Below are 23,572 nucleotides of genomic sequence, written 5' to 3' on the forward strand. Positions count from 1 at the left end.
CTGAGGCAAATTATCTTTTTTTTAAACAGAAATTTTCAGGACTGTAGGAAGAATTCACACATAACACGGGCCCAGATCTTGCATCGTTGTGCTGAGCCGACATATGAAGTTTCCCACCTCCTGGTCCATCCACGACTCCACTGGGAAAGGGAGTCGGAGCGCCGAGCCAACATGGGGACTGTCCTGAATTCCCTCTGGAGGCTGCTCACGCTTCAAGAGCCACCAATTTGCGGAATTAAGCAAGATGGGAAGCAGACAGTGAGCTTAGTATTCTTTGTAGCTGCCGCTCAAATGAAGAGGCAAATACACTGGCATTCAAAACACACCAGTGTGCTTTTGAAGTGCATGTCCTCCTGTGCCATCCGAGGACATAATGAACCATTACATTATCTGCAGCGAGTCTGGCTACCATCACAGTGGGCCGTTGTTCTGCCGGCCCGAAAACAATGCTGTACAGTTGTTATCTAGTCACAGGGTTTTTAAACAAGAGAATAAAACTGCAATAGATTTGGGCAACAGCACGTAAAGAATTCATAAATATTTATTGTGTTTTTAAATAGAGGCAGCAATGTATATGATTTTTTAAAAAGTGTAACAGCTGAAACATTTCTTTTGCCAGTCTCTAATCCGAGAGACATAAATGCCACCAAAATCGGCGTATTGCTCTGAGCTAATTCGAAGACAATACACGTAGCAAAAGTTAACAGCAGGAATATAAGAGAGATGGATGTATACACTAAGAATGTCACAAAATGACCAGGGAAATAAACCCCTGCTTGACATCATAAGGAATGAGACAGTTTCCTTTATATGTATACAAGTTGATCCTGTTTCCTAGCAGATGTATAAACGTAACCATGCGTACAACAGCACCCCAAAGGTCCCAGTTCTACTCTTATTCTCAACCCTTACTCCATCTCAAATTAGTTAGAAGGTATTGAGGATGGCATTGACCACATTTTAATTTCTGTCACACTCAAGTTACATTTGGCGTGAGAAGACAACCGGTCTATGTCAGAAAGAGGAAAACAATTGGTCATAGCAAAGCAAGTCATATTACCATTTTGCAAAGCTTGATATAATTACAGGCACTTAAACAGAAGCTTTTACACCAAGTGATCACGGCCGAAAAGGGTCCCCAGCTTACTCTCATTTAAATGCATCATCTGATTAGACATTAAAAAACGAACAAAACACCTTTTCAGGAAGGTTTATTTCCACTTAGATATTTACCATGGAAACTGTAACAGAAGACTCCCCAGTATTATTATGTGGTACTTGGGCAAATGGAATGAGGAATCTTTTAACACAAAGGCTGTTGATTAATTTAGGCACAGGATAGCTGTTACAAAATACTGTTATTTGTAGGCACAAATACTTTGTAGAACCTTCCTAAACATTAGAATCCTCCTTACAAGCATTCCGTTTGCAGTGTTGGGTTTAAAAAAGTATTTTTATAAGCCTGGAAGTCAAGCCTCTGTAAGGTGTGTTCATACACAATCAGCGTGTGTTCATACACAACTTGATAGTCCAAACTCTGTCCCCGGGTGTCACTGCTTTTGGGTTTACTAGAACTGTGCTTCTAAGGAACTGTGCTCATATTCTGGGATCCATTGGAAATCAACAGTGCAATCCTATGGATTTGCAATCTAAGCCCCTTGAAATGAATGGGCTTAGATTAGAGTAACTCTCCTGAGAACTGAACTGTATGTTCTTCCTAGTTTGCAGAGCAAGCTCTCTCGTTTTCTGGTCCCAAAATAGCAACAACTGGATGCCTCTTGAAAGAGGCCAAGATACAGTGAAAAACAAAAACAGCTGCTTATAAAGTAAGAGGTTCTATATTTCAGTGGTGGAAAACATTGGACTTTATGGACTAAGAGAAGCACCAGGTTGGAAAAAAGCTCCAGCCCTAAATCCAAAGTCTATTTCCTTTCACAAAAAACTGTTGTGCTTAAGACACCCACTGGCCCACTGTTTTCCTTAGAAATGTCCACTTGGGGACACCTTTTGCCATTCAGTTCACACCACCGAGGATTGGTCAAAGATACAGAGAGGAGTCCCAATACTGGGTAAGGCTTAGAATTCTAGGCACGTTATGAATTGCTTTACTTGCAAAAGGGGTTTCATTAAAGCAGGTTGTTCTATTGCAGAGGAGATAGCCCATGTGGAGAACAGAAGGCAAGACTCACCCTAACCCCTTTAAAGCAACTGCAGACCTCGAACAGGCAGTCAGATATACTCTTAGTTTATACATAAAGTGCTAGTGACATTTCTGATCCTGTTTTCCTCTTAAAGATGCACAGTCCCCTTGAGAGGCACTTGTTGGCTGGCAGGCAGAGCGTGCTTCTCCGATTCCGGTTCGATGCTCAGCCGGTACTGGCTTGGGAAGGAAGAGCGGACAGTCCGGTCCATCAGTGGCTGAAGGGGACGGAAGTTGTCCACCATCTGGTGCTCTTCCTCTCCGAGGGAGGTAAAGAGTAGCATCCGAAACATCTCAAGCTGAGAACGAGAAATGGTGAAATCAGGAGAGCAAGGAAGACAAAAAATCCCCACCCACCACAACAGCATGCTGTTTTCTCAGAGCTGTGCAAGATAAATCATGGCTGCCCTCGGCAGATGAAATCTCACTACAGCATTGACACCTTATCATTCCTTACCCAATTTTTTCTTAAGGCTCCAATTTTGGCAGGTCCTTGCCCTCCTAACTCCAAACTGAATCATCTCCTTGAATAATCAGGATCCCATGTTATTGGAAACAGTGGCCAATTCCTTGATTAATACTCTGAAATAATCCTCTGGGCTTCCCTTTATACCCGTGGTGGCGAACCTTTGGCACTCCAGATGTTATGGACTACAATTCCCATCAGCCACTGCCAGCATGCTGGCAGGGGCTGATGGGAATTGTAGTCCATAATGTCTGGAGTGCCAAAGGTTTGCCACCACTGCTCTATACATTATGTTTGTACACTTTCGGGATTCGTCCCAGTTATCTTATTTTGCCTATTTTTATCTGGTGTGTCTCTTTTTGATGTCTGATAAAGATTACTGTACTGTCCTTATCATTCCAGGAGGAGGATGAGATAAGACAGCAAAATGCCTCCTCTCTAAACCCACCCTCATTTTGAAGCTCCCGTGAATCCCCATTTCCACGACTTCACTGCCAACAAGTCAGAGCAGAAGTGGAGAAATATCACTGTTGCCTTAATTCTGGCTAAGATCCCAAATGTTCCTGGCTTAGGCGACCGAGCTAACTAGATGCATCGAGATATACTTAGAGAGAGCAGAAGTGGTGTAGTGGTTAAGAGCAGGGCGCATTCTAATCTGGAGGAGCCGGGTTTGATTCCCCGCTCTGCCGCTTGAGCTGTGGAGGCTTATCTGGGGGATTCAGATTAGCCTGTGCACTCCCACACAAGACAGCTGGGTGACCTTGGGCTAGTCGCAGCTTTTCGGAGCTCTCTCAGCCCCACCCACCTCACAGGATGTTTGTTGTGAGGGGGGAAGGGCAAGGAGATTGTAAACCCATTTGACTCTCCTACAGGAGAGAAGGGGGGGATATAGATCCAAACTCCTCCTCCTCCTCCTCCTTCATAGAGAAGTGTTGAAACAGCCACCGAGCAGGCCATGAAATACCTGGTTTGAAACCATTACTTAACTACAGAATATTTGCAGCCGTAAGATCTACCACTTGTTCTCTTGATTGTCATGAAAAGTAGGAAGGGAACTGGTTTAGGCTGTTTATTTTAATGTTGATTTTATGTATGGTTTAATTGAATGTAAGCAGTTCTGAGCCTTGCTGTGGCCAGAGATGGGCAGGGTACAAGTTTAATAAAATAAGATGTTGTTGGCGTTTTATGCTATTGTTTTAATTTTTGTACGGTTCTATTTTAAATGTTTTATGGATTGTATTTATTGGTTGTTGTGATCTGCCCTGAGTCCTACAGAGGTAGGGCGGAATATAAATTCGAAATAATTAAATTAAATTAAATCCATGCGTAATGGGCCTACCTTTTAGGTGGCCAAATTTTGCATCTCTGCATATTTTGCAAAGAAACAGCTGGTTAAGCCTTTTTTTGGTCCATTATTTCTGAACTACTGAAATCAGCCTATTACGTGGCTTCAAAATTTTTACTGTATGTAGATGTGTTGACACTGTCTATCCCTCTTGGCTGATCTATGATTGTAACATATGAATACTGGACTGGTTTCCAATAAAAACAGTGTTCTACTGTCCCTTTCAGGGTCAATGTGCATATTTTTAAAAAATTACCTGTCTTTTTTTGCAGTCATTCCTTAAAGTGCTCATACTTTTAAGAGCAATCCTCCCCCCCCCCCAATTTTCATACTGAATATTTGTTAGCTAGCACTGTTTTAATGTTTATTAATGATATTTTTATACCACTGTTCCCCTTCTTAACTCAGAAGGGGGTGCCTTCTATATTTAGACACTTAAGGAATGTTTTTTAACAAATTTAAAGTCCAACATGTTTCGCTTTATAAATCATAGAATCATAGAGTTGGAAGAGATCCCAAGGGCCATCAAGTCCAACCCCCTTCAATGCAGGAACACACAATCAAAGCACTCCCGACATATGTTCATCCAGACTCTGTTTAAAAACCTGCAAAGGAGGAGACTCCACAACTCTCTGAGGCAGTGAATTCCACTGTCGAACAGCCCTGACGGTCAGAAAGTTCTTCCTAATGTTTAGGTGGAATCTCTTTTCCTGCACCTTGAATCCACTACTCCGTGTCCTAGTCTCTAAGGCAGTAGAAAACAAGCTTGCTCCCTCTTCAACATGGTATCTCTTCAAATATTTAAACATGGTTATCATGTCACCCCTTAATCTACGCTTCTCTAGACTAACATCCCCAGCTCCCTAAGTCTCTCTTCGTAGGACATGGATTCCAGACCTTTGACCATTTTGGTTGCCCTCCTCTGGCCCCATTCCAGCTTGTCAATATCCCTCTTAAATTGCACTGCCAAGAACTGAACACAGTACTCTAGGTGAGGTCTGACCAATGCAGAGTAGAGTGGTACAATTACTTCCCTCGATCTAGACACGACACTCTGTAGTGTTTGATTATTGTAAAATAACATTTGAGTTGAGAGCCACACCCCTCCGTTCCTCCCCCCCTCCCCCCGAATGCAGCGGTTTTCTTTGGCCCTACCTGGTCTTCATCAACTTCTATTGGCTGCTTCTTGATGATCCAGGTGACGGACTCGGTTAGCGGCGGGGTGGTCAAAGACCCCGAGTATGTCCAATAATCAGGGCAGGATGGCAGCAAGCAGGATGGATCAAATACATCAAATTCAACAAGCGTATCCTGGCAAATGGAAGCATCAGGATGAGTTCGGGCAGTGGTGGGATCCAAAAATTTTAGTAACAGGTTCCCATGGTGGTGGGATTCAAACTGTGGCGTAGTGCCAATGGGGCTGGGTGGGGCACGATGGGGGCGTGGCCGGGCATTCCGGGGGCAGGGCATTCCTGGGCGGGACTGTGGCAAGGACGCAGCCGCTGCACCGGTCCTTGGGCGGGAAACGAATGCACGCAGGCACAGGCTGCCACGCACGCTGGTGCACCTCCTGCTAGACTGCTTCAAGTTCTGTGCGCTACTGCTGAGAGGAGGGGCGTAACTAAGGCAAAAATCACGTGGCAAAATCACCAGTTAGTAACCCCCTCTCGGCACACACAAATAATTAGTAACCTACTCTAGGGAACCTGTGAGAACCTGCTGGATCCCACCTCTGAGTTCGGGGCATTTGAAAAGGGATGCTTGGTTTGCAATGCCAACCAAAGATGGAAACTGAGTCCTCAGGTCTGTATAGGGCAACCAGCGCCATCTAGTGGCTATAATGGTTTGACGCATCCACTTTTCAAGCTCACATGTGAATGCAACAAACAAAATTTGGGTGTACTCCTCACGGACCCGCAACTGGCTGCAGCTTTCTGTTCAGCACGCACCCAGAGCTGAATCTGGACATGCAACATGTAAAATGGCCATTGGGTACAAGAAGGCAGTTCACAGGCAAACCATCACAGGAGCAGCAGTGGCGTAGGAGGTTAAGAGCTCGTGTATCTAATCTGGAGGAACCGGGTTTGATTCCCAGCTCTGCCATCTGAGCTGTGGAGGGTTATCTGGGGAATTCAGATTAGCCTGTGCACTCCCACACACGCCAGCTGGGTGACCTAGGGCTGCTGATTGGTGGAAGCTGCTGAAGGGTGGGGCTTCTCACATTTGTAAATCTTTTCAGTTAGTGCTGAAGGGGTGGGGCTTCTCACATTTGTAAATCTTTTCAGTTAGTCTCTGGAACCAGCGGCGCGCGCCTAACGGCGCGCGCAGGTGTTACTAAATAAAAACATATTTTAAGGGATAGTAGAAGGTATAGAAACCTTAAGAGGGAGGCACTAATTAAAATTAGTATTTGAATATCTAAACAAAATTAGATATGAAGACAGGAAGCCAGCAGGGGGATGGGGGCTTTCCAGTGTTTTGCACTGAGTGTCGCATGTATGACTATCTGCCACTAGGGCAGAAGTCGTGGGTGTGCCCTCGCTGCAATGAGTTCCTGGCACTCAAGGAACATGTGCGTTCTCTTGAAGCCAAGGTGGCAGACCTGGAGAAGCTGAGAGAGGCAGAGAGGGCAACAACAGCAGGGCTTTTCGGGGACCTAGCAGCCAGGTCCCATCTCCCAAGGTGACATCTCTTCAGATGTCATGGAGAATGAGAGTCTGGGTGACGGAGGGTGCCAGTCTGAGGTGGTGGAAGATGCTCCCTTAGATGGGACCCCTTCCTTAGCTGGTGGTCAGATATCCTCTCAAGACTGAGGATACCCCTCGGGGAGGTGGGGGCTCCCTTGTAGTGGGTGATTCGATCATTAGGAATATAGAGAGTTGGGTTTGTGACAGGCGTGATGACCGTGATGGTGACTCTGCCTGCCTGGTGCGAAGGTTGCGGATGTCACGCCGTCTAGATAGGCTGTTATACAGTGCTGGGGTGGAGTTAGCAGTTGTGGTCCACATTGGTACCAATGACATTGGGAAATGTAGCCGTGAGGGTCTGGAAGCCAGAAATTTAGGCTGCTAGGAAAAAGGTTAAAATCCAGGACCCCCAAGGTGGCATTCTCCTGAATGCTACCTGTTCCACGGGCAGGAGAGAGCTAGGCAAGCGGAGATACAGGGTCTCAATGCGTGGATGAGAAGGTGGTGTAAGGCAGAGGGTTTCAGCTTTGTCAGGAACTGGGGAACCTTTTGGGATAAGGCAGGCCTGTACAAAAGGGACGGGCTTCATCTTAACCAAAGAGGAACCAGGCTGCTGGCGCCAACGTTAAAAAGGTGGCAGAACAGCTTTTAAACTGATCCTTGGGGGAAAGCCGACAGGAGCTGAGGTGACTTCGGTTCGGAATACAGAGTCCATGGGGATGCAGACACAGAGAGAGGTTTTTCTAAATCAACCACATACAAGCAAGGAGCATAGCAATGTGATAAGTGATAGTGTCTACAAAAGGCTAGAGGGCAAAACACATAAATCCCAGGTTAAGGACAGAGACAGAGTATACAAGTGTCTCTATGCTAATAGTAGAAGCATTCGACCTAAAATGGGGGAGCTGGAGTACAGAGTTTTGCAGGGGGGCTATGATATAGCGGGCTTCACAGAGACATGGTGGGATGAGGAGAACCAGTGGGATGCTGTTAGCCCAGGTTACAGGCACTACAGGAAGGATAGCAACGGGCGTATTGAGGGTGGGGTGGCCCTATACATCAAAGAGAGCATAGTGCCACATCAAATAGACAATGCAGGGCGAGCTGATTCCTCTACAGAAGCACCGTGGATATCAATACCAGCGGTCAAAAAAAGTTTAACATTAGGAATATATTATCGTCCCCCTGACCAAAGTGCACAAGAGGATTCTGAGATGGAAAAAGAAATTAGAGAGGCCAACAAAAGCAAAAATGTCGTGGTAATGGGCGATTTTAACTATCCCCACATAAACTGGAAAATGCATGTTCAGGTCATAGTAAGGTCATAGTAAGGAGAGAACATTCCTGGATATGCTAAATGACTGTGGCTTAGAGCAGATGGTTGTAGAACCAACCAGGGGAGATGTGATCCTAGATCTAATTCTATGTGGGACCCAGGACCTGGTGCGGGAAGTCAGTGTTGTTGAGCCGATAGGGAACAGCGACCACAATGCTGTCAGATTCAGTATCTCTGCATGCGAACAAGTGACAACTACTAATGTAGTTACATTTGCCTTCAGAAAGGGAAATTTCTCAAAGATGAGGGGGATAGTGCGCAGGAAGCTGAAAGGGAAAATCAAGAGAGTCAAAAATGTCCAAGGTGCTTGGAGGTTATTTAAAAACACAGTCTTAAAAGCTCAGCTGGAATGTGTTCCGTTTGAGTTAGGAAAGGCAGCGCCCAGTCCAAAAGAAAGCCACCATGGTTAACAAGGGAGGTTGAGGTAATTATTAGGAAAAAAAAGATGTCTTTTAGAAAATGGAAGTCCAACTTAACTGATGAAGAATACCAGAGAGAACACAAATGGTGGCAAAAGAGAAGCAAGTTAGCTGTAAGGGAGGCAAAAAAGGATTATGAGGAACGCATGGCTGCGAACATCAAGACTAGCAACAAACAGTTCTTCAAATACATCAAAAGCAGGAAGCCAGCTAGGGGAGCGGTAGGTCCGTTAGACGATGAAGCAACAAAAGGTGTGCTAAAAGATGACAGGGAGATTGCAGAGAAGCTGAATGAATTCTTTGCATCTGTCTTCACCCAAGAGGAGATGAGGAAAATTCCTGCACCTGAACCAAGCTTCTTAGGAGGTGAATCCGAGGGACTAGCGAAGTTAGTGGTAGACAAGGAAGAAGTTCTGGCAGCCATTGATAAACTAAATGCTACCAAATCCCTGGCCCAGATTGCATTCATCCAAGAGTTCTTAAAGAGCTCAAGCATGAAATTGCTGATGTTCTCACATTAATATGCAACTTATCCCTGAATCAGGCTCCATCCCTGAAGACTGGAAGATGGCCAATGTCACACCAATCTTTAAGAAAGGGTCTAGGGGGGACCCGGGAAATTACAGGCCAGTCAGTTTGACATCTGTTCCTGGTAAATTAGTAGAATCTATCATTAAAGATAAAATTATTAAACATGTAGAAAAGCAAGACCTGCTGAGGAAGAGTCAGCATGGCTTTGTAGAGGCAAGTCCTGTCTTACAAACTTACTAGAGTTCTTTGAGGGTGTAAACAGACATGTGGATAAGGGAACCAGTGGACATTGTCTACTTGGATTTCCAAAAGGCTTTTGACAAAGTTCCTCACCAGAGACTGTTGAGAAAACTCAGCAATGAAGGAATAAGAGGGGAAGTCCTCCTATGGATTAAAAACTGGTTGAGGAACAGGAAACAAAGGGTGGGTATAAATGGGAAGTTCTCACAATGGAGAGATATCAGGAGTGGTGTCCCCCAAGGATCCGTTTTGGGACCAGTGCTCTTTAACTTATTCATAAATGACCTGGAAGTAGGGGTGGGTAGTGTGGTGGCCAAGTTTGCAGATGATACCAAATTATGTAGGGTGGTAAGAACCACAAAGGATTTCTTGAAGAGCTCCAAAGCGGAACTTGATAAATTAGGTGAGTGCGCTAAGAAATGGTAAATGCAGTTCAATGTAGCAAAATGTAAAGTGATGCACGTAGGGGCAAAAAATCCAAACTTCACATACACGCTACAGGGGTCAGTGCTATCAGTCACAGACCAGGAAAGGGATTTAGGCGTCTTAGTTGATAGTTCCATGGGAATGTCAACTCAATGCATGGCAGCGGTGAAAAAGGCAAACTCTATGCTGGGGATAATTAGGAAAGGAATTGAGAATAAAACTGCCAAGATTGTCATGCCCTTATATAAAGCCGTGGTGCGACCGCACTTGGAGTACTGTGTTCAGTTCTGGTTGCCACATCTCAAAAAGGATACCGAAGAGATAGAAAAAGTGCAGAGAAGGGCAACGAGGATGATTGAAGGATTGGAGCACCTTCCTTATGAGGAGAGGCTGCAGCGTTTGGGACTCTTTAGTTTGGAGAGGAGACGTCTGAGGGGGGATATGATTGAAGTCTATAAAATTATGCATGGGGTAGAAAATGTTGACAGAGATAAATTTTTCTCTCTTTCTCACAATACTAGAACCAGGGGGCATTCATTGAAAATGCTGGGGGGAAGAATTAGGACTAATAAAAGGAAACACTTCTTCACGCAACGTGTGATTGGTGTTTGGAATATGCTGCCACAGGAGGTGGTGATGGCCACTAACCTGGATAGCTTTAAAAAGGGCTTGGACAGATTTATGGAGGAGAAGTCAATCTATGGCTACCAATCTTGATCCTCCTTGATCTCAGATTGCTAATGCCTTAGCAGACCAGGTGCTCAGGAGCAGCAGCAGCAGAAGGCCATTGCTTTCACATCCTGCATGTGAGCTCCCAAAGGCACCTGGTGGGCCACTGCGAGTAGCAGAATGCTGGACTAGATGGACTCTGGTCTGATCCAGCAGGCTAGTTCTTATGTTCTTATGTTCTTATGACCTTGGGCTAGTCACAGCTTCTTGGAGCTCTCTCAGCCCCACCTACCTCACAGGGTGTTTGTTGTGAGGGGGGAAGGGCCAGGAGATTGTCAGCCCCTTTGAGTCTCCTGCAGGAGAGAAAGGGGGGATATAAATCCAAACTCTTCTTCTTCATCATCATCATTACCTTGTGTTTAATTGATGGCAAGGCTTCGACCAGCTTCTGCAACCCACTGTGCCGGACCCCAATCTGGAAGGCAAAGACGAAAACAGTTGGTGATCCTTCTTTCAGAACACCCAGAGGGGGCAGCTCTTCCTCAAACTATGGTGACGTTACGTTGTTGTTACGTTGTTGCTCCAGGATTTGTGATTAATATTATTGACCCTGAGCTTGTGAAACAGGGAAATAAAAATCTGAAGCAATGAAAGCGCTGACTATATGTTCACTTATGACTGATTTTGCACGGAGCTTCGCTGAATTTTTTCTCCCCTCTTTCTTCCTTCAAAACACTGTTTCCTAACATGTTGTGATTATTTAAAACAGCCTCTAATGCTAGAACTTAAGGACACCTAATGAAATTGTTGGAAAATAGATTCAGGACAGACAAAACAAGAACCAAAGTGTGGAATTCATTGCCAATAGTAATAGTGGTCACAAACAGATTTACGAGGGAATTAGAGATTCATGGAGAACAGGTTTATCAGTGGCTACTAGCCATGGTGACTAAAGAGAGAGTTCGCATTCAGAGGCAGGTGATTTTGAAAAGAGTTTGAAGTGCTGCAGTTTTGTTGAGACCATACCTTCAAAAAGACTCCAATGACGGCCAGACCGTCATCCTCCATTACGGCTTCTTCAAAACTTGAAAATTTGCAAGAATTCCAGTGCACTAAATGTAGCTGAAATAAAATGGAATCTGTATTTGAGACAGAAATGTAACCAGAACTGTATTTTCTTCAAGAGGCATAAATGAACTGGGTTTGATTTGCAGAGACTACATGACAGGTTCCTTACTGGGCTTTTGTGGCTGCCCAAACATAGCCCACAAAAGGAGAACGTGGCCGTACAACTACTGGGTCAAATAAAAGAGCCACATCTCCGGCCTTGTCTAGGAAGAAGATCCACTACAGCTAACTTTTGTGAATCTTTTTTCTTAGCGAGGCCCACTTATGTGAGACATTCTAGCACTCAGCTTATGAGAACATCAGAGAGCCAAGCTTCCAGGTTCAGAGGCAGCCAACCTCTGAATACCAGTGCCAAGAGGCAACATCAGGGAAAGGCCTCTATGCCATGTCATAGACAGGATGCTGAACTAGATGGACCACTTTTCTGATCCAGCAGGACTCTTCTGATGTTATAACACTTGCGAGGCAGTTCTGAGACCAGCTGTGTTAATGTTAAGTTGACGCCAACTGATTTCAAATTGGCCCTCTGCCTCAAACTTCATAGACGACACCATCCCATTCAGAGTCCATGGCTTAAGCTGAAGTATCTAATTAGGGTTGAACCACAGATCTCTCAGTTTTTTTTGAAGAAAACTAAGTGCATTTGGTGTGGAGGGAAACCACCAATCAAAGAGTTTGCTCAAGACAAGGGGAAGAAGAGAAAAGTTTGGATTTATATCCCCCCCTTTCTCTCCTGTAGGAGACTCAAAGGTTTTTACAATCTCTTTCCCTTCCTCCCACAAAAAACACCCTGTGAGGTGGGTGGGGCTGGGAGAGCTCCGAAGAACTGTGACTAGCCCAAGGTCACCCACCTGGCATGTGTTGGAGTGAACAGGCTAATCTGGTTCACCAGATAAGCCTCCACAGCTCAAGTGGCAGAGTGTGTAATCAAACACGGGTCTCCAGATCTAGAGTGCACCTGCTCTTAACCACTACACCATGTTGGAAGGGGACACTTAGCTCTTCTCTTAGCTGAAATTATCCCCTTGAAGTGAAACTAGCCAAGATACTGGTACCAGCACCTTTCCCTGCGGGGTAGACTGCAGCCAGTGGGGAGGAAACAGACACCCAACTCTGCTGTGCACACAGATACATCCCAGAAAAAGAAAATATTGGGAGACCCACTTGTTATCAGCCCTTTGCATGTCAACCACTCCCTTTCATCTCCTTACCTCTGCTGGGAAAACTTTACAGTCCACTGTGTGTTCAGAGCCCCACTCATTGATGGCCCCCCAGTGAAAATGGAACTGTTTCAGCCGGTACAAGTTTTTCAACGGGCCTCCTGTAATAACTTTGGGAGAAACACAAAAACGTTAGGAGACGGGTGCTTAATAACAAGCCTCCAAATGGAAGGAACGAACTGAAAGAGCAACCAGAATAGCAGGGCCTGAACCGTCACAGTTCTCAGCAAACCAAACCTCTAGCCTTCGACTCTCAAAGGGTAAGGTTGTGGGCAGTGGTGGGATCCAAAAATTTTAGTAACAGGTTCCCATGGTGGTGGGATTCAAACAGTGGGGTAGCGCCAATGGAGCTGGGCGGGGCACGATGGGGACGTGGCTGGGCATTCCGGGGGCGGGGCATTAATAATTTCTCTGTTACTGTAAAAAACTCTTACTGTAAAAAAAAAGTTCCTAATTTCCAGCTGGTATCTTTCTGTCCATAATTTAAACTCATTATAGCAAGTCCTATCATCTACTGCCAACAGAAACAACTACTTCTCCTCTAATTGACTGCCTGTCAAATACTTAATACTTTCAAATACTTAATTTTGTTTCTAGAAATCAAAAGGATACTTTCCTTAAACAAGGAACTTTACCATATTTCTAAAACATGTTTTTAAAACAGCCCAACAGGGAGAATGATCCCGTTTTCTACCTTCGCTAACCAGCCACATAGGAAACAACAGGACTTTATGATTTTTGGACCTAATGGAATTTCTAACGGAAAAGCAGACCCAATTAGAAACCCCCTCTCGGCACACAGAAATAATTAGTAACCCACTCTCGGGAACTGGTAAGAACCTGCTGGATCCCACCTCTGGTTGTGGGAAGCCACAGTGGAAGCAGGGTAGTCGTAGATCAGGCAAACTTGGTGAAAACATCGGGCAGAGATGGGAAATCTCTGGCTCTTCCGCAGAGCTTGGCTTGGCATAGTGGGAGAGGAAAGGAAGGGGGCATGATGGAAGAATGGCAAGGGTCTTGCATTTACAACCTTGTAAACAAATGCACTTTAGGAGGAGAGCAGCCGCAGAGAGCTTTGCAAAATCGTTTAGTCTTCTTTCACGGGCAAATGTCTCTGAACTGGCTTATTGGGATATTACAGGGTACATATGTCAGGGGTTTTTTAAACACTCTTCCATCTTCCTCTAGTTGTGAGGGTGCAGGATTGGGAGGGCCTCACAAGTCTACATCCAGCACTGAATAGGAGAGAGTATTTGGATCCACCCACAACATTCTTGAGCCAGATTGAGGAGATTTGCCTAAACAAAATTTTCCCCCAATTTCAAAACCATTTTTACTGGCAAGTCTCAGACACAGCCATGGGATGCAGATTTGCCCCTGAACTGGCTATCCTGTTTATGGATAGATTAGACTATCAGTTTATTCTTCAGAACGATAACACCTTTGGAAAACATACTGCCCCGCACAAAAGGCATCTTGATGATATATTTCTCATTTGGATTGGTTCTGAAGGATTACTCCATCAGTTTGGCAAGTACATCAACACTATACAGAACACTGTTAAATCTGAAAGGCAATCTTCGTTTTTATTTTTAGCACGTCCCTCCGAGTGCCAGTCACGGAACTCCAATATCATTCGCCCTTGCGAAGAACCGAGTTCTCAGGTCTGTATCGGGCAGTCCTCTAGTCTTGGATTATCCAGAACTCTTCTGGAAGGGGCTGAGGCTCCATAGGAGAGCCCAAAGTCCCCTGTTCAATCTCAGCATCTCCAGTTAAAGAATTCTTGCAGTAGCTGATGAGATCCTAGAGCCGCTGCCAATCAAAATACCTATTTTGATGGACTAGTGGTCTGATGTAGATGTAGTAGCAGGCAGATTTAGGTCTTCCTGTGGCTTTGTTCCCAGCTATATCAAGAACAAAAAATTCTTTGCCTGGCAAATTTGTGTCTAGGGACATTAACCAGATGCTGCATGAGCCTTCTTGCATTGTATCCCAGCAATCAATGCTTGGCGAAGGGGCTCTGTCACACAATTTAGTCTCCCTGTTGCAAAACCTTCCACTCCTACCCTCGGCAGTTCGAAGCTACTGAAATCCACACCACTTCTATCCATCTACCAACAGCCCCTAAATTTATTGTCGAAGGATTTCACGGCTGGATTCAACTGGTTTTCTGGGCTGTGTGGCCATGGTCTGGTGGATCTTGTTCCTAACGTTTCGCCTGCATCTTCAGAGGTGTATCACGGAAGGAAGTCTGTTACACACTGTGTCCAGTGAAAAGGGAATGTTTTAGTGGGGTATACATTTTCAGCCTCTGAATTTTGGGGAATGGCCACCTACACCAGTGTGTTGTGTCCATGATGAGCCAACAGGTGGCAGCAGAGCAAACATCTCACATTTGTTTGGTTTTCACGCCAAATAACTAACCTCACCGTTTGCAGGGATCCCATTTGAAACTAACCTGGACGTGATCTGTCTACTTCTTTTCCAACACCTGTTCCTCTTCCCGGCTTTCTGCATTGTTCTTCACTCTCACCTTAAGTCCACATTTCTTTTATTCTTGTCTACCTGCATCGCTCTAATTTTGCTAAAGGGCGGAAGCAAGAAAAGAGAGAGAGAGAAAGAGAGAAGGAAAGAACATAAAGAAGGAAGACGCACAAGAGACAGATTTTCTAAAATAAAAAAAGAAAGCAATTTACACATTTAGTATGCAGGAAAAAACCACAAAGGAAAAAATGTTAGCGCAAAGCAAGATCAAGACTGTCTCTTTGATACCGTCTCAGTAGATGAACTTGGTGGGCACCAGCAGAAGTGACTGAACATCCCAGCCTGAGAAATATGTTTCTGCTCACTGGGCAGCGAAATAACACAATCACACTGTAGCGTATTAAGTGTGGTGTAAATTGTTGTCAAGTCTCAGTCAGCTTATGGTGACCCTGCGGGGTTTTCAAAACAAGAGACAGAATAGGTCCGTGGTGGCGAACCTTTGGCACTCCAGATGTTGTGGACTACAATTCCCATCAGCCCCTGCCAGCATGGCCAATTGGCCATGCTGGCATGGGGCTGATGGGAATTGTAGTCCATAACATCTGGAGTGCCAAAGGTTCGCCAACACTGGAATAGGTGGTTTGCTGCTGTCGCCCTCTGGCTTCTCATGGACACCTTTGGAAGCTGGACACAGGGCGGTGGGCATCACAAAACAGATGCCACAGGAAGTGACATCAGCGATGCAATGACTGCTGCAGGAGGCAAAGCCACACAGAGAGGAAACCCAAGTGAGAAAGAGAAGGGAGAGAGAGAATAAAAGCAGCAGTAGCCCTTTCCGCACAAGCCCCTGAAAATGTTTTGTGCAGTTTTTCAAAGGAGCACCATTTGTCTGCACTCACCCCCTTAAAAACACTTGGCTCCTTCCGCACACGCAGAATAATGCACTTTCAAACTGCTTTCAGTGCTCTTTGAAGCTGTGCGGAATGGCAAAATCCACTTGCAAACAGTTGTGAAAGTGGTTTGAAAACGCATTATTCTGCGTGTGCGGAAGGGGCCAGAGGCAACCATTTTGTGGTCATTCCAAGTTGTTTTTTACTTGTTAGATTTGTAGCTATGAAACTTCAAAGGCTTGTGCTGCAATTCTCTATGGGTCGGGTCTATGTAGCTATATAGACATGAAACCCCGCCCCTACCCAAATATTGTTAAGATGGAAATGCAGTCTTTGAAGGATGGCGGTGCCGAGCTCAGAAAATGGCACCCGGCCGAGCAGATCCAAAGGACTCAGAGGAGGTTTTAAAAAAAAAGGGTGTAGGAGCCAAGGCTCAGGCCAATTAACAACCTTCATTAAAACAATGTAAATCGACAATAAACGCATTGAAACCACTCATTAAAATGTATCTAACTCTAAATTAATAAATTAACGCTAATGCAGCCATCAGACCTTAGACGCCTAATCCCTCCCTCCACCATCAGAACATTAATGTTTTTGGTGTCACCATGTAGAAGGATCAACAGATGGGGGGGGGGGGGAGAAATAGACTATACTCTTTAAGGAAAGAAGAGAGGAAGGGAAGGGGAAAAAAGAAACAAAAAGAAAGGGGAAAGGAGAGAGGAGGAAGAAGAAGAGTTTGGATTTATATCCCACTTTTCTCTCCTCTAAGGAGACTCAAAGGGGCTTATAGCCTTTCCCTCCCACAAGAAGAAGAAGAAGAAGAAGAAGAAGAAGAAGAAGAAGAAGAAGAAGAAGAAGAAGAGGAGGAGTTTGGATTTATAGCCCCCCTTTCTCTCCTGCAGAAGACTCAAAGGGGCTTACAATCTCCTTGCCCTCCCCCCCTCACAACAAACACCCTGTGAGGTAGGTGGGGATGAGAGAGAGATCCGAGAAGAGACTAGCATTCCTTTAAGGTCCACTCAGCTGGCATGTGTGGGAGTGTACAGGCTAATCTGAATTCCCCAGATAAGCCTCCACAGCTCAGGCGGCAGAGCGGGGAATCAAACCCGGTTCCTCCAGAATAGATACACAAGCTATTAACCTCCTACACCACTGCTGCACAGACACCTTGTGAAATAGGTGGGGCTGAGAGAGTTCTGAGAGAACTGGGACTAATCCAGGAGTCTGCAACCTGCGGCTCTCCAGATGTCCATGCACTACAAATCCCATCAGCCCCTGCCAGCATGTTGGCCATGCTGGCAGGGGAGGCTGATAGGTATGGTCTGTGAACCTTATGAAGCCATGGAATGAACTGAACTAACCAAAACCCCACCCATCAGGAGTGCAGGAACACATCTGGTTCACCAGATAAGCCTCTGCCGCTCAGGTGAGGGAGTGGGGAATCAAACCCGGTTCTCCAGATTAGAATCCACCTGCTCTTAACCACTACATCCACACTGGGGGGAAAGAAGGGCGGAAAGGGGAGAGGAGTCATAGATGCAACACCATAGATGTAATGCTCAACTGCATGTCTGCAATACTGCATCTCACAATATCTCACAATACTATATCTCACAATACTACATCTCACAATACTAGAACCAGGGGCATCCATTGAAAATGCTGGGGGGAGGAATTAGGACTATTAAAAGGAAACACTTCTTCACGCAACGTGTGACTGCTGTTTGGAATATGCTGCCACAGGAGGTGGTGATGGCCACTAACCTGGATAGCTTTAAAAGGTGCTTGGACAGATTTATGGAGGAGAAGTCGATCTATAGCTACCAATCTTGATCCTCCTTGATCTCAGATTGCAAATGCCTTAGCAGACCAGGTGCTCGGGAGCAGCAGCAGGAGGAGGCCCTTGCTTTCACCTCCTGCAGGTGAGCTCCCAAAGGCGCCTGGTGGGCCACTGCGAGTAGCAGAGTGCTGGACTAGATGGACTCTGGTCTGATCCAGCAGGCTAGTTCTTATGTTCTTATGTCTGGTGGAAAAGCTCTGCAAGAATTGCATGAAGTCCCGCAGGGCTTTGGTCTCTCTGGACAGAGAATTCCACCAGGCGGAAGGCAGCCCCCACCCCCAGCTGTACAGTAGCTGCGCACCAACCCAGACAGCAGCCAACTGGGCTAAAGGTCAGCCAGTGCCCTCTTTCCAAACAGCTAATTGGCAAACTAGGTTAAATCACAACCTGTGAAATACAGCTGAGCCCTGCCAAAGACTCTCCCCTCACATAAACCACGTGCAATAAAGAATGACTGTTTATTATACCCGTTGCCTCAATCCCTTAGAGCTTCCGAGGTGCTATCTTATCTGTTTACATGGAAACATCCATTACTTTTAACGCAAAATACGCGGTTACAGTCAGCTCATAAAACTTCCGTTTTAAAAGAAAAACAAATGCCTGAAATGCTAGGAAAACTGCTCCATTCGTTTCCCCCGGCTGTTTAGTGCAACTTAAATGATGCCAAGGAGAGCTGGAAAGCAAACGGCTATCTCGCCTTATTTTTCATGCGCATTATTGAAACGCTTATCTTTCTTAATACAGCCAAAGAGATAAGCGCCCTTTTATTTCATTAATGGTTAACGCTGGAGTCCTGCTTTTCGTCCGGGAACACACAAGGTGAAACGACAGGCGGCCGTATTGTGGGGTTCTCTCCCAAAAAGGGTCTTGTGAAAACCAAAGGATGCAACGCTTTGGCGGTAAAGGCACAGCCCCAGCTTATGTTGATGGAAGCTGGGAAGGATTACTCTTTTGCAGTGAATTTCTGTGGACAGAACAGAAGATAGAGAAGTTCCTCTCACGCTTAGGGCCAGCAATTCAGATTGATCAGAAGAACTGCCTTTTTCTAGATTTATTGTTTGATGCTGTTGGTCTGTTACTGGGGCAATAGACCATTGAAACTGACACGAAATGTAAAGGATCTAGCAAAGTAATGCTAGACCCGTGGTGGCGAACCTATGGCACTCCAGATGTTCATGGACTACAATTCCCATCAGTCCCTGCCAGCATGGCCAATTGGCCGTGCTGGCAGGGCTCAATGAGGAGTGTGAACATCCATCAGGCCTCTAGGCCTGGTGTCCTACTATGCAGGCTACCCTAGATGGCAGAATGTTGCATGAATAGAAAGAAGAAGAGTTTGGATTTATACCCCACCTTTCTCTCCTGTAAGGAGACTCTTCATAGCAAGCCTTTATTGCCTTTATTGGCATAGACAACAGTATAACAATAATAAAAAACGGATTGAAAAGTATACAATACAGGAAATAAGTGTTAGGTCAAAGGAAATCTACTGGCGTTTAGTAATTGCCAGGAGAAAGTCTGCCACTATCATACAGAGAGAAGGATCAGGATTGTCCAACAAGTAGTGTAATCTAATTAAATCGGGGAGATGGGGTAAATGTAAAATGTAAGGAGACTCAAGGTGGCCTACAAGCTCCTTTCCCTTCCTCTCCCCACAACAGACACCCCTTGTGAGGCAGGTGGGGCTGAGAGAGTTCCAAAGAACTGTGACTAGCCCAAGGTCACCCAGCAGGAATGTAGGAGTGCGGAAACACATCTGGTTCACCAGAGAAGCCTCTGCCACTCAGGTGGAGAAGTGGAGAATCAAACCCATTTCTCCAGATTAGAACCCACCTGCTCTTACTCACCACACTGGCTCTGAAAGGGTGGACAAAATGGGGGTCTGACTCAGCGAGTCAGTGGGAACACTTTTCAATCCACTCATTTCTAAGCACAGCTTTCGCAACCGACCACCGTGCCTGCCCTTGCCGAAACTTCCTGTAGCTGCTCTTACATGATTTCTCTGTGGAATCCTCAAACTCGACCAGGAAGCAGTAGCCGTTGTTCCACATATGAAGGCAGCTGGCCGGGTCGTAGCATATTTCCAAGGGTTGAAGGTGAGGGTCGTAGACACTGTCTCTCCACTGGATGTTGATCGGAGACTGTCGACTCCCTCCAGGAATCGTAATTGGGCTCTGCCACAGAGGGTGTACTGGAAACAGACGAGCAAAATACAAGCTCTGTCATGAATTTTGTATTTATTTACATTCTGCTACCACACATTGGAAGTCAAAGTGGATTTCTAGAACATTCCCCCTATTTTCTCACAGCAACCCTGTGAGGTAGGCCATGCCGAGAGTCTGCGACAGGGCCAAGGTCATCCAGGGAAGTAAGGATCTGAACTCAGGTCACCCTGTGTCCTAGTCTATATCCACTACACCACACTAGCTCTCCAGCTTTTGGCCTCCACGGATCTCGTGCAGAGTTTCTTGGATGACTCAAGTAGCAGAAAATGCTTGGAAACACAGAGCCAGGATCCCAAAATCATGTTGCTATTTCTGACTGCCCATTTCGGACTCTGCAATTTGACATTTCCCTCCTTCATGTTACGTGACAACCTGAGCGGAGTTTCAAAAGCGACATGCAATCCAGCTCCAAGGCCCATCACTCAAAACAAAGGGGTAAATAAATCCCCCCAGGCACACAAAATAATTCTTTTGATCCCAGCCCAAAGTCCTTAAATTAAGAGCCGTATTAGAGAAAGCAACATGTTGGCACAATTCAGATTTCACAAGAAAACTTCATGTTAACATAGGCATCTATCCACTCTACTGTCTGTCCCTTTTTGAGATACTCAAAAGGGCACAGCAGCCTGGTTGCAGGGGCAGCAAGCAAAGAGAAGAAGAAGAGTTTGGTTATATCCCCCTTTCTCTCCTGCAGGAGACTCAAGGGGCTTACAATCTCCTTGCCTTCCCCTCACAACAAACACTTACTGTAGAATTAGGTGGGGGCTGAGAGAGCTCCGAAGAGCTGTGACTAGCCCAAGGTCACCCAGCTGGCGTGTGTGGGAGTGCACAGGCTAATCTGAATTCCCCAGATAAGCCTCCACAGCTCAGGCGGCAGAGCTGGGAATCAAACCCGGTTCCTCTAGATTAGATACACGAGCTCTTAACCTCCTATGCCACTGCTGCTCACTTTCCTAATGCTCTTCTGCAATCCCCTCCCTTCCTCCCACACACACTACAACATGGCACACCCTGACTGCTTGCGCACGCTTTGGGGAAGGCACGGTTTCCCTCCTTGCAAAGCAGAAACACGCTCGGGGAGTCTGAGCGATCGCAGTTTATTTGCAGAGGAGACTCTGGAGGGAGGGCGGCACAGAAAGAGGGCGGGTGAGGTGAGCAGCGATGCCAAATCGGGTGGGGAGGGGAGGGGGAGAAGGCTCTGCTGCACCCTTAGAAAGCCTCCAGGAAGTAACCAGATCTGCCTGCCACAGCAGAAGGGCAGCTACAAGTCCTACGGGGGGAGGGGGGGGGAGCAGCTGGCAGTTTTAATCAGGACAAAGACCCCCGTCTCCGAATGCTCACGGGGGGCAGCCGCATTTTTGGGCTCTTATTTGGCTTTGCTGGCCTAGAGCTTCCTTTGCCAGATGGGCAAAGCGTCATCCTCTATGGCTAAAAAGAATTTGCCAGGGGTGGAGCCACAAACAGAAAAGGGTGTTGGCAGCATTCTAGGCACAGCCCAAAGGGGTGCTTAAGACACCCCCTTCACCATACCCTGCATGGACTGAGAGCCCCATAGGGACAAGACAGGGGGGGAGAGAGAGGATATTTGTTCTGCAGGCTCAGAGAACCTCACAGCACAGGACAGAACTGGGAAAGGCGGCACAGAGCAGGAATGCAGGAAGCGAGGAAGAGGAGGCCGAAGGGGAGGATGCACCAAAGGGGAGGATGCATTATGCAGAAGCCCAATAGGGCTCACCCTATAGAACGCCAGACCCGAATAAGCCAAACTGGGGAGGCAGATATAAAGGCGGCAAAGATTTGAAGCGAAATGCTTAGGAGCAAATTTGTTACACGATCCCTACTTAAGGACTGAGCACTTGACAAGATGTCCTGGGTGGAAGATGTCCTGGGTGGAAGAATCCCAACTGCAGGGAGAGACAAGGTGGAGAGGAGAATGAAGGGGGGGGGGGACCCCCAACATGCAACTTTGGCCACAGGAAGAGGCCGCCTAAGGGTTCCTACAGGGAGCCCCCGAGAGCCCTTTAAAGATCAACAGGATGGTCTGGGTGGAAGTTTTGGATACCACCAGGAATAGGATTGGGGAAGGGGACAGGGATCCCCAACGGGGTGCCCCTAAAGGGGGACAGGCAGGGAGGAGAATGAAGCGGGGGGAGGGGGACCCCAACATGCAACTCTGGCAAGAGGAACAGGCTGCAGTTGGGATTCTTTGGGAACCCCGACGGTCAGACTGAGCCCGCCCTGCAGGGTAGGCTCCTCGAGGGTCCCGAGGAAAGGGGCTGGGGTGGGGTGGGGTCACTCACGGCCGTCGCGGAGGCGGTAGGAGGCGCAGCAGCCCAGGCTGCACATGCCGGCCCGTCCGGGGGAGGCCACCACCGAGGAGGCCAGGCGCAAGAGGAGCCGCGGGGCCAGCCGCGCCGCCCAGCCCGGACCGGAGCGCGCGAGAGGCGGCGAAGGGGAGGCGTCGCGGCCGCTCAGCTGGCTCGGCTCCGGGGGGGCGGGCAGGGCCAGCCAACCCCTTCCGGGACCGCCTCCGCCCGGGGAGCAGAAAACGGCAGCCGGCGCTCCCCGACACGCGACGGGCGTTCCCACGGGCACGCTGCGCACGGGGAGGCACCCGGGACCCGAGGAAGCTCCACTCCGGCCCGGGGATACCCAAAGGTCGTCCGTCTGGTCCAGAAGCTCAAAGCGAGCCGAAAGGAGGTGGGCTGAGGGCCAGAAGCCCCTGCAAGGACGGCCGCCAAGAGAACCCAACACCCCAAAAGGCTATGGTGGAAGTGGCGGCCCAGGAATACAAGGCAGGAGGGTTGCCAACGTGGCCTGGAGATCTCCCGGAATCACACCTGATCTCCCAGCTGCACAGATCATCTTCCCTGGAGGGACGGACGGGACAGTGGCTGTTTGTTGGTGGACCGCGGGGCAGGGCGTGGGCCGTCGGCAGAGTATATCGCCGGTGAGAAATTACACCTCTGAAAGATGCCAACCCTGAATGCAGAGCTCGCTGATTAGGAACAAGATCCACCAGACTACAACCACGCAGCCCGGAAAGAAAGACCACAACAGCCAGTTGAGTCTGGCCATGAAAGCCTTTGACAACACATTGTTCATAGGTTTGTACTGTAGTATTGTTGTCATTTATGCCAGTAAAGGCTTATATTTGTGTTAAAACCCTACTGATATTTTCCCCTCCTCAATCCCCACCCTGCAAAGCGCCTTCCTCCCACTCAATTGCCTTTCCTTAAGCGAAGGTCTGAATCTTCTGACTAGGAATGCGTTTTCAAACCACTTTCACAACTGTTTGCAAGTGGATTTTGCCATTCCGCACAGCTTCAAAGAGCACTGAAAGCAGTTTGAAAGTGCATTATTCTGCATGTACGGAATGAGCCGGAGATAGAACATGGAGGAGGTTGGGCTGGGGGGTTTCTCTGCAGCCCCCATTCCCGTTGCTTCTTTATCCTCCACATAG

The 23,572-nt window shown here is 47.0% G+C and overlaps 1 protein-coding gene across 2 annotated transcripts; it reads right to left on the reverse strand.

Annotated features, from left to right (window-relative positions):
* Nucleotides 1–523: 523 nt before the first annotated feature.
* Nucleotides 524–22,595, reverse strand: CA5A (carbonic anhydrase 5A). Of its 2 annotated transcripts, none has more exons than XM_048516186.1 (7): nucleotides 22,410–22,595; nucleotides 19,878–20,075; nucleotides 12,659–12,777; nucleotides 11,346–11,441; nucleotides 10,732–10,794; nucleotides 5,167–5,322; nucleotides 524–2,499 (listed from the first exon to the last, which is right to left on the reverse strand). In XM_048516186.1, exons 1-7 carry the CDS (start codon nucleotides 22,453–22,455, stop codon nucleotides 2,290–2,292), a joined length of 888 nt encoding a protein of 295 aa, XP_048372143.1. In that variant the 5' UTR covers nucleotides 22,456–22,595; the 3' UTR covers nucleotides 524–2,289. The 2 variants fall into 2 exon arrangements, with proteins under 2 accessions (XP_048372143.1, XP_048372144.1); XM_048516187.1 differs by lacking the exon at nucleotides 22,410–22,595 and adding an exon at nucleotides 15,097–15,336 and having other exon boundaries at nucleotides 19,878–20,012.
* Between the last annotated feature and the right edge of the window lie 977 nt (nucleotides 22,596–23,572).

The sequence above is a fragment of the Sphaerodactylus townsendi genome, linkage group LG14 (assembly GCF_021028975.2).
Source record: "Sphaerodactylus townsendi isolate TG3544 linkage group LG14, MPM_Stown_v2.3, whole genome shotgun sequence".
In the NCBI taxonomy this organism is placed as follows: Eukaryota; Metazoa; Chordata; class Lepidosauria; order Squamata; family Sphaerodactylidae; genus Sphaerodactylus; species Sphaerodactylus townsendi.

Coding starts and splice junctions, on each gene's coding strand:
- CA5A (XM_048516186.1), bottom strand. CDS start 22,455: ATGTGCAGCCTGGGCTGCTGCGCCTCCTACCGCCTCCGCGACGGCC. Junction 12,778..19,877: donor GGATTCCACAGAGAAATCAT/GTAAGAGCAGCT, acceptor TTTCTCCCAAAG/TTATTACAGGAGGCCCGTTG. Junction 11,442..12,658: donor GTAAAGTTTTCCCAGCAGAG/GTAAGGAGATGA, acceptor ATTTTATTTCAG/CTACATTTAGTGCACTGGAA.